At 49.3% G+C, this 10,287-nt stretch overlaps 1 protein-coding gene across 17 annotated transcripts in view; it reads right to left on the bottom strand.

The window, feature by feature from the left end:
- Positions 1-354: 354 nt before the first annotated feature.
- Fam193b (family with sequence similarity 193 member B) overlaps positions 355-10,287 on the bottom strand; it is a 33,327-nt gene continuing 23,394 nt past the window's right edge. For 16 of the 17 annotated variants that reach the window (XM_013078052.3, XM_004836231.3, XM_021238755.2 and 13 more), the window contains 4 exons: positions 3,163-4,177; positions 2,936-3,011; positions 1,730-1,827; positions 355-719 (listed from right to left, as the gene is read on the bottom strand). In XM_013078052.3, coding sequence (XP_012933506.1) covers positions 1,731-1,827; positions 2,936-3,011; positions 3,163-4,177 — 1,188 coding nt within the window. In that variant the 3' untranslated portion in view covers positions 355-719; position 1,730. Of the gene's footprint in view, positions 720-1,584; positions 1,828-2,935; positions 3,012-3,162; positions 4,178-10,287 lie in introns of all 17 variants that reach the window. The other variant, XR_002387110.2, reaches the window with a different exon arrangement.

Raw genomic sequence — 10,287 nt, 5'->3', positions numbered from 1 at the left:
CAGATTGTGCAGAAGGAAACCAATACAATGTTGGGAAAGAGCTGCTTCAGACCCAATAGGAGCAAAGGACACATACCAGAGAAATATGGGCCTGTGGTCAGCCCTACTTGGTCAGATGAAGTTCAATTGAGTCACTTTTCTGTTTTAACCTTAGTTTCCTAATCTACAAAATGGGTTAACTGTGGCTTAAGATTGTTCTGAGGAATCCTGAACATGAAATAGAAAACTATGCCAAGCTGGTGAAATATAGTATCTGCTTCATAAGGTTAGCGACTAGTAAGTTGGAGCCAATGCTTCTGAGTACATCCCTTGCCCCATTCCCTGCCCAGGCCAGCAAATCAGAATCACACCAACTCTGTGTCCAAATGTTGCTTTATCTTTCAGCATGAAAGATCTTCACAGTATCAAAAGTAAAGAATTGAAAAAAAACAACAACAATAAAACTGAACACAAAGAGAGCAATGTTGGGCCAGCAGTACCATCAGCCCCTGGCCCATAGGCCAGCCCAGTCTCTGAGTATGGAGGCTGCGTAGCACCAGGAAGCAGCTCAGCAGAGGTCCTGAGGCACCCCTGCACAGCGTGGCATCCATTCAGCTTTTGGTTGGTCCAGGATGGAAGGAGCAGCAAGGGTCAGGGCAGGTGGGCAGGGCATACGGAGGGAGAAACTATAGACCTTCAGCTGGCAGTTGGGGCCTCAGGATGCCCTGAAGAAGCTTGCCCTAAAGAAGGTTGAGAAAGAACAGCAGAGCAGGATCACAGTGAGCAATGGGTTGTGCTCCATCTTCCCCATGCCAACTCTGGGTTCCTATGGAGGCAGAAATGGCTGGCTCATATTTTTGTTCCTTGGGCTGAAAAGGCTGAAGGGATTTCCTGGATTACTTCTACCAGAGGAAGGTTAAGATCCTGTTGGGGGACAGAGCCCCAGTCCTGGGGTTCTGGCACCATGTAGGACAATCCTTGAGGTGCCTAGGACCCCTGCTGTAGCACATCCTTCCAGGCCAGACCTAAATGGCTGCTGGCATCTGTTTTCCCACTAGCAAGTACTGGAGGAGGCCACTTCTGCATTCAGACTCCAGGGACACAGCCTGAGCTGGGTCCTCAGTCTGTGCCAGGACTGCTTTCTCACACACTGGCCTCAAACTCACGGCAATCCCCCTAACTCAGCCTCCCAAGTGCTGGGACTACAGGCTTGTGTCACCATGCCCAGCTCCTTTGTGTTTAAATGACCTACAAAGCCTTGCTCTATCTCATCTGCCCCTCACTGCTTCCTTGGGGTGGGCCACTTTCACTTTTTTTCAACTGGAAGGCACTCTGCATGGAGGAATCAGGCTAAGCAAGTGGGATGCAAGCCCCAGCATGATCATATGAGTGGTGGGGGCAGCCCCACGGGGCCTACTGCTGCATGGGTACTGTGGGATGCAGCTGCTTAAGAGGTTGAGCCCTCATACTGATAGCCCAGGGATGGCAGCCCAGGAAGGGTTTTTCAGGAACATGGGCAGAAGGGTTCAGGAAGGCCTAGCAGAGAGGAGTGGCTGAAGGACAGAGACCTAGGGTGAATGGCTCAGGAAGAGATGGGGCTCAGACCTTCGGACACTGTAGTTTGCTGTGCGGGTACTGTAGAGGTGAGGCAACAGGGCTGTCAAGACTGAAGTCCAACTCCCTTGATTGAGAGCAGAGAATGATCTTGTTGCACATGGGGATAGGTTCCGGTAACACCTGGGGTCTTTACCTTACTGGGCAGTGCTGGGAGTGGTTTTCTTGAGGCTGAAGTTGGTCCAGTTCACAGCAACTTTCTGACGAGTTTGCTTTGCAGAATCCAAACAGAACCTGTTGGTTTTAGGAGACATGGGAGAAGCGCAATTAGACTCTCTCCCTTCTTCAGCGCACTCTTCTTCTAGACATTGTCCTGCTAAGAAACCAGCTGGTGCTGGGTGTGGTGGCACATACCTATAATCCCAGTGGCTTGGGAGGCTATGGCAGGAAGATTGCAAGTATGAGTCCCTCCTGGGCAACTTAGTAAGACCCCATCTCAAAAAGAAAAAAGGGCTAGGGATGTAGCTCAGTGTGAAGGCTCTGAGTTCAATCTCCAGCAAAGGAAACAAAACCCCAAAACTAAATAAACTGACTACAACTTCTGTCGTTCCCCAGTGAAAGGGTTTAGCAGTTATGGGAGCTTTGCTGGTTTAGGAACCACTGCCCATGAGGCCAAGGGACAATGAAGACCATGAGACTGCCCTGAGATACAAGTTCCCTGCTCACCTTGTACCACTCTCTAGCTGTACTGGGCTGGCTTCTGTTCCCTAAGTATGCTCTGCTTCTTTTACTCTAAGACCTTTGTACATGGTGGCCCTACTGTCACAAATACTTTCTGGCTTTACCTGGCTCACTGAGTCTTCTTGGGTATTACCCATCCCAGGAAGGCCTCCTAGCCTGTGCCGTCCCTGCCCCCAGCTTGGTTTGGAGTTCTCCTTTGAGCCTCCCATGCCACAGCTCCATCATGCTTTTATGGTTCTAATGGCATTAATACCAAGCTGCATATTTCTGGATCTTTTTCTGTCTAGACCAGTGGTGGTGAACCTACGGTACATGTGCCACAGCAGGCTGTTTGTATTATTGCAAGCTCTAAAAGGTTTGCTATCACTGGTCTACACTGTTCCAAGAGCCTAGCCCAAGCAAAACAGAGTAAGTGCAAGTGAATAAAGCTGAAGAAAGCCCTGGTTCTTTCTCCCCATGCTTTAAATCTTCCCAGATGCTCCATCTTGCCAAATGGCTCTCTGGATTTGAGCAGACAGGCTGTATGGCAGGGCCTGAAAGGTGGTGGGGTCTCCCAAGGGGTCAGGGCTGAGGAAACAGGTCATTTTGAGGCCCCAGATATAATACGGAGCTTGGGCATGGGCTCCCTCATGGAGCTGAAGAGCAGACAGCCCACACATACCTCTTGAAGTACTCCACCTCGCGGTCAGTTTCATCCATCTCCACCCCATCCATGTCCTTGGGCAGGAACACATCGTCTAGGAAGACACAGCCAGGAGGGCTCAGTGCCCGTGGCCAGGCCTCTGGGGTCATGCTCTGGAGGCAGCACTTCCCACACGAGAGGACTGCCCTCCACCCCATGGCCTGGTTGCGGTGAGGGGCCAGCCACTTGGTTCCTGGTGCACTCACCCAACGAGGAGGCTGATTTCTCCTGCTTGTTTCGGCTCCGGCGACTGCGGCCCTTGCCCTGGGGCAAGCTCTGTGGCCTTGATGGGCCTGGGGGCTGCACAGACTCCTGCTCTGGAGGTCGTACTTTGGCCTCAGCTGGCCAGTTCCTCCAGGAGCTGCCCTTCTCCTTCTCAGTTTTGGGGCTATCAGCCCAACCTGGTCCTGGCTGGCTTCCCCGGCTACCCTCTTCAGCTTCAGTGCAGCTGCCCACTTTGGGAGGCTCTGGGCCCTTGGCTGGCTGCTTGGGACCAGACATCTGGCTCTTGGTACTGGGGGCCTCTATGCTGGCTGGGGGTTGGGGGGCCAGGCTTGCCTCACTCTTCTTGGCCTGACTGCCCTGTCTTTTGCCCTTCCGTGGCTTTCCACCTGTGGCCATAGGCTCAGGGAGCTCCTGCTTGCAACTTGGGACCTCCTTTGGACTTGGCTCCTCAGAGCTAGGGTTGCCTGGCTTGGGTGTCTTGACCCAAATTACCCGGGACAGGTTGGGCACAGTGTTGAGTCTCCTCACTAGCCCATTCTCAGGGATGATACCAGGAGGGGGGCCCCTCACCTCTGTCCATGGTGGGTGGGGGCCGCTCATTTCTGCCCATGGTGGGGCTGGCTCGCCTGCAGCTTGTAATGTGTGGCTCTGGGAGGAGCCCAAAGTCAAAGGGGACAGGTCAAGGTTGATGTCAGGCCGTTGCTCTGAGGAGCCATTGAGGTTTGAGGGGGGTAGAGTCTGGGGCTCAGGCTTGGCAGCTACCTCCTTAGAGAAGCCATTGCTGTCCATGCTGAGCTCACACACGCTGAAGCTGGCACGGATAGAGTCCTTGACAGTATTCTTGATCTCTTGCAGACGGCTGCTCAGGAAGCTGTTAACCCGATCCAGTTCTCGGTCAGGCCACTCCAATAGCCTTTCCCTGGCAGGCCTTGGCTCTTGGCTTCCAGAAACACGATTCCCCTGCTTCAGAGCTTCTGCTGCCAATTTCTCTTTTTCCTGTCAATACAAGAGGTAGTTTCAGCAGGGCCTGTCAGCTGTCAGGCAAAAAATGACACCTGACATATCAGCCTGGGGCCCAGCTTTGCCACTAACTTGCTGGAGGCAGTCTCATGATCCTTCCCTGCTCAACCATCTTGCAGGAATGAGGGTGACGTAATCAGACAAGTACCAGTATTGAACAAAGGTACAGATGTGCCCCTAGAAGGTAGGGTTTTTGCAGCTTGTTCATCCTGGGCCTCAGTGTTAGTCCTACAGCTTAAAAATGTTATGAGTCAAGGGGATAGGATCTGCTTCTTGGTACTAAGCTTGGGTGTTCCTGCATAATTTACTCATTCACCAGTCAACTTATCTGTGAAGTGGGGACAATAATTCTAGAGTGAACACCAAAGTGGTGTGTACGCTGGGAACATGGATGCTGTAGAGGCAGTCTCTTCAATTCTGCAGGTGGCAAGAGAAAAGCCATATTATGCAATCTTACCAGAAGGAAGATATGGGGGCTATTAAGACTGTTGGGCCAGGGATTTAGCCCAGTGGTTCCGTCGCCTGCCTTGCAAGTGCAAGGACCCGAGTTCGATCCCCGGTACCAAAAAAAAAAGACTGTTACCAGTGGATGAGACTGCTGTGAGTGGCTGGGAATGCATGTAGCCTCTTGATGATGTATCTGGGTATTACTGAAGAGGGCAACCTTCCTGTAGAAAGGCCTCTCATTGCTCAGCTGGCCTTAAGTAATTGAGGTCACACTTGAAGTGTGCCCCATGGTATAAAATGGACAGCTAGACCTGGCCCTCATTGCAAGATGTAAAAGCAGCCTCCTCGCCTAGGTGAGGGCTGGGAGGCTCTCATAGGTTAGATACTGCCAGTCAGGGTCTCCAACAGACCTGGATCCAGAGAATGGAAATCAATCTGTGGCCTGAGTCACAGGCATCAGCAGGCCAACAAGGCCTTTAGAGGCAGACAGGAGAGAGGTGCCAGATCTTTGGGAAGGACATGGTGGTAGAGCACTAGGTGCTGAATGACTCCCACCACCTTACATATTTCCAGTTGATTTGGGAAGAAAGGGGGAGAAACAGGAAAAGAAATCTGGGGAGAGAAAAGAGGGCTTTCTACCACCTCAGAGTCAACTTACAGTGTGACCCTGTGCCCTAGCCAGCAGGTATTTATCCTTTCATCTCTTTTGAACACTGGTTTTACAACTGACTAAGGTCAGCCGTGCCTTGGGGACCTTGGACAAATCGCTTATTCTCTCTGAACCTAATTTCCCAGTTTGTAACTTAGGAAGACAAAAAAATGTCTCTATCTCACAGCTCTGAGAATGGCTGGAAGGGTCTGTGCCAAAGGCTGTGCCTTGGCAGTGGGGGCTCAGGTGAGCAACAGTATTTCCAGCTCAGGCTGTAGGGATGGCTGAGGGCCCAAAAGGCACTTCACCTTGCTTCTCCTTATATCAGCAGAGCTTTGCTTCTAGTTGTTATGGATTGGGGTTCCATGGAAGATTTCATTTACAGAAAAAAGTTGCTGCTAAATAAAAAAAGTCTAAAAAAGTACTGGTGTGAAGGGCAAAATATAAACTTTGGAAGGAAGAGAAGGAGAAAGCAGAGAAATGTATAATCTGCTACATACCATAAGCCTGGCTCCTTCCTTAGGTTGTCTCATTTAGTCCTTACCACTGTCCTTGTTGCACCATGATCCTCAATTTACAGATGAGGAACCTCAAGTCTGGGAAGAATACAGAACTGGCTTATGGCTAATAAATGGCAGAGTTGGGACAATCCATCAGGGATGATCTTCAGAAGTCGCTACAGTTTTCACTTCTATTTGCCAAGCATTTTACTGCTCATTGAATGTGAGGCAGTGGGCTAGGCTCTGGGAGTGCAGCTGACTTTAAGATATAGTCTCTGCTGAGGGAGACAGACATGCAAACAAGCTGTTTTAATTCAGAGTGACAGTGACAAGTGCCATACGGGGAAGAAAGCACAAGGTGCTCATGTGCTTGGGTCATTAGGGAGTGCTTCCCAGAGGAGACAGTGAAGGGTAAGCAGAATTATCCTGAGAAAGTGAGACAAGGACCATTTAGAGGGAAGGAATAGCAAGTGTAAAGGCTGGGAAATGGGAAAACATATCACTTGGAAATGCAAACCATTCAAGGGTATAACTGGAGCCTTTTTTTTTTTTGAGCCTAGTTTTTGTTTTTGTTGTTGTTGCTGGGTGGGCAGGCTGTGAATAAGGAGGCACGTCAGAAAGGAGAGGCTGATAGATGAAGCTGGCAAGCTAAGAGGAGCTGGATCCTAATAAGCCCTCTTGGCTGTGTTAGAAACTGGGTTTGTGACAATGTTTAGCCACTGACTGCTTGGAAAATAGAGGCAATAAGTAGAGAGAAATGGACTTGTTTGAGCTGTTGGGGAAAGTAGCATGAGGAGGACTTTTGATTTTGGGTGGGGAAAGAGAATAAGATGCATTCAAAAAACATTGCCAAACACTGTACCAGCTACAGCAGCCGCCATGGACCAAGCATTCATGTGTCAGGCAACCTGCCCAACATTTCCATGCACCATTCCATTTCATCCTCACAACAAGCTATGACTTAGGTTCTCCTGTTATTCTCATTTTACAGATGAAGAAACTGAGGCTTAGAGGTTAAGTGATTTGCCCAAGGTCATACAGCAAGCGTGGCAGAGCCGAGCTTCAAACTGAGGTCCAATTCCAAGGCCCATTGCTCTCAGTCACTTCCAAAAGATGGTGCCCAGGGTGGGGTCCAGGTCAGCTAATAGGGTAGATGGTAGTACCACTGACAATGAAGAAGGGAAGGCAGACCTCTTTGGTGAAAGATAACAGACTGTTAGGCTGTTTTGGATGAGCTGAGTTTGAGGGACCTGTGGGATATCTGTGAGGAGCCCAGTAGTGATAGGGGGTTCAGTGTGAAGTACAGGGAGAAAATACTACCTAGATGGCTTTCTTTTCCCAGGTAGATGTACTCAAGAGGCAGGGCCTGGTGGAGGGTTAGGCACTCACAAAGGAGACAGAAAGACAGAGAGGCAGGTCAGAAATCAGAACATGGCATTCCCACTACCCCTTTCCTGGACCTGCCTGGCTGACAGTAGAGAAGCCAAAGACAAAGTTTGAAAAAGAGAGGGCTAGGTATTTAGCTCAGTTGTGCCACTACCTGCCTCGCAAGCACAAGGTTCTGAGTTCAATCCCCAGTACCAAAAAAAAAAAAAAAAATAAAAGTAAAGGAGAACATATATAATATATATATATATATATATATATTTTTTTTTTGGTACCAGGGATCGATCTCAGGTCCTTGTGCTTGCACAGCAGGTGGCGAAACCACTGAGCTAAATCCCCAGCCTAAGGAGAGCACATATAAAATATCAAAGGTTGCTCACTGGACAAATATAAATGGGAATAAGAATTTAGATTGGGAACAAAGAAGTCAGTGGTGACATTCTTCAGAGAACTGGGGAACAGTCTGCAGTGAGCTGACAAGGTGGGGAAGTTAAGACAGTGAAGGCACATAGTGTTTTCCAAGAAATGTGACTGCTATGTGAGGAAAAGGACTGGACAGCTGGGAAGGAGAGGTTACAGGTCCAGGAACAGTCTGCTTTCAAAACAGAGAGCAGGGGAATACAACGACATGTGATGGGACCTAGACCAGAGGAGGGGCCAGAGTTCCAGAGCAGGTGGTCTGGTGTTGGGGTGAAGTAGCAAGAAAGGAGATATGGCCTGGGGTAGGAAAGGGATAACCCTTCCCTCATGATGGGGGTAAAAGCTTGTAGGTGGGATGGTCAGAGTCAGGAGAATGTCAGTCCAATAGCTTTCTGTCTTGTGGAAATAGGAAATGAGGTTGCCAAAAATAAAACGTGTGTGTGTGTGTGTGTGTGTGTGTATGTGTGTGATGCTGGGGAGAGCCTGGAAGGTAGAGAAGAGGTCTGACAAAGAGGCTGTGAGAATGGACATGGGGAGGAGCAGGGAGACGTGAGATGTGGGGCTATAGGAGGCTGGCCAGGCAAGGTGGGGGCTTAGGCAAGCAGGAGACTACCCAGGTGGGTATCACAGACAGATCTGGTCATGTGCTTTCTTCAAGGTGCAGAAAGGGCCAGGCAGCCTGGGGTGGACTCTCAGGGTTGCAGTTTTTCTAAGCAGATGTGACAGAGGCAAATAGGGTAAAGAATGAGTACTGGTAAGACAGTGATTGAATGATGAGTCATTTTGCTTGCTCTTTTACCAATACTTAATTGAAGTAAGTTCATGCTAGATTGGCCTGGGAAGAGAAACGGGGAGGTGACTGTATTCACTGGACGAAGAGCAGTGGCCAAGAGGTTGTAGATATTGAACTGGGGTAAAGCTTCAAAAGATTAGGGATTAGTACACAAAGATGAGAGTGAGATAAAGGAACAGGAAGACACTTGGTTTCATCCATCTTTCAAGGTGGAAGAAAATGAGCAACTATAACTACTTGGCTTCTGGGAAAGGTGGTAGACAGCCACGCTGTAGTTAAGTCCAGCAGGTGGAGGGACCTCAGGGAGAAGGTTGCTGTTTAAAAAGATAATGACAACTGCCTGATACTGTGACCACCTGTGCATGTTGTCCTTCCTGGGGTTCCATGACTACATTTGGAAAGGCAGAGTTACCTGGTTTGGCTGCAGCCTGGCCTCTAGGCTGGGCTTGGCAGATGGTTGCTATACAGTGAGATACAGATTGAGTGGGAAGAGCATGATAAATGGCAGCCTAGAGAAATATGCAAGGTGTAATGAGTAGTGGAAGAATTCCCTGAGGAAGTCTGCAAAGGAGAAAATGTATAAACTGAACTTGGAGGGACAGCTAGCCCCAAAGAGAAGGCATGAAAGGATCACGTCATGAATGAAGGGGAGAGGTCCATCTAGGCCTACATGTTTATGAAAAGTACACCAGGCCTGGTAACTACAGGAGAGTGCCCCCCAGGGATCTAACTGGGATCTGCTGTTCTAAGGGGCCAGAGAGACCACTGCAGTCCACTGAACACTTCTGGTTGGCAACTCCAGATGGGAGCAAGACATTTTCTGATGGCAGTGGTGGGACCCTTTGGCTTAATGTCAAACTGCAGAAGGATCCTTGGTTGTCCTTTGGGCTGGAAAGAGATGAAGAATCACTCTGCCTTCCAGAGCACTAGGGCTGTTTGACCACCCAGGAACTGGAACTAGTTGGCTGTCAAACCCAAATCCCCTTGGATGCTGGGCTCCTGAATGTGGCACTGTGCAGATGCAGATGGGAGTAGGTTGGTGAAGAGGTAATGAAGCCACAGGAGATGAGCTATCGAGTCCTGGGGCTCACCCAACCACAGGGCTGCCCTAGAATAGCTCTTTGGTTCAATTCTCAGCCCTGAGGACTGGTTCATTCCCATGGCTTCAATTACATCTCTGTGCTGGGAACTCCTAGCCTCATATCTCTGTCTCCTCTTGGATGTCTCATGGGAACCTCTGAGTCAGTGTGCCCCAACTGCATCCAGTCTTCTGCAAATGCCATCCTGGCTCTGTGAAAGTTAATACCATCTTGCTGGTCACCACCTGGGAGACATCCTTGACTCTATCTTGCCATTAGATTATCCAGGTCTATTATTTCTATTTCTTCTGCACATCTCTTCTGTTCTAGTCCTACCCATAATCACCTCTCCCTTAGCCCATTTTTTCCTTCCTGGAGCATCAAATTCAGTCACTCTTCAATCTATGTCCCACACTGACACAGTACAATCTGAACATGGATCTAACTAAGCACATTTTTTGATGAAACCCACCAGTGAAAAGCCCTCACCTGGAGGCTAAAGTCAAAGCTGATCTTCAGCTGATCTTGGAGGCCCTCCTTCACCTCCACCATCTGTCCTGCTTTCTCTGGTGTTTTCAGCTTTGGCTTTACCAAGCTCCTGTCAGGTGTGCTGTGCCCATTGGTGGGAGAACCCTCCACATTAATCTGTCCTCACTCCCCATAACTCAGCTCACAAGTCAGCCTCTTATAAAGCCATTTCCAGGCAGGATGAAGGACTTCCCCAATCCTGATACTTGTCATATACAAGTATGCTTGTCCAGTTTTGGGTCAATCTCCACACTGGACTGAGCTCCTTAACTGCATTATACTTT

This window comes from Heterocephalus glaber, unplaced genomic scaffold, assembly GCF_053883595.1.
Source record: "Heterocephalus glaber isolate CG9 unplaced genomic scaffold, H.glaber_assembly_v1.0 deba00001606, whole genome shotgun sequence".
Taxonomy (NCBI): domain Eukaryota; kingdom Metazoa; phylum Chordata; class Mammalia; order Rodentia; family Bathyergidae; genus Heterocephalus; species Heterocephalus glaber.
The sequence above is the reverse complement of the archived record's forward strand: the minus strand, read 5'-3'. Positions and strand labels throughout refer to the sequence as shown.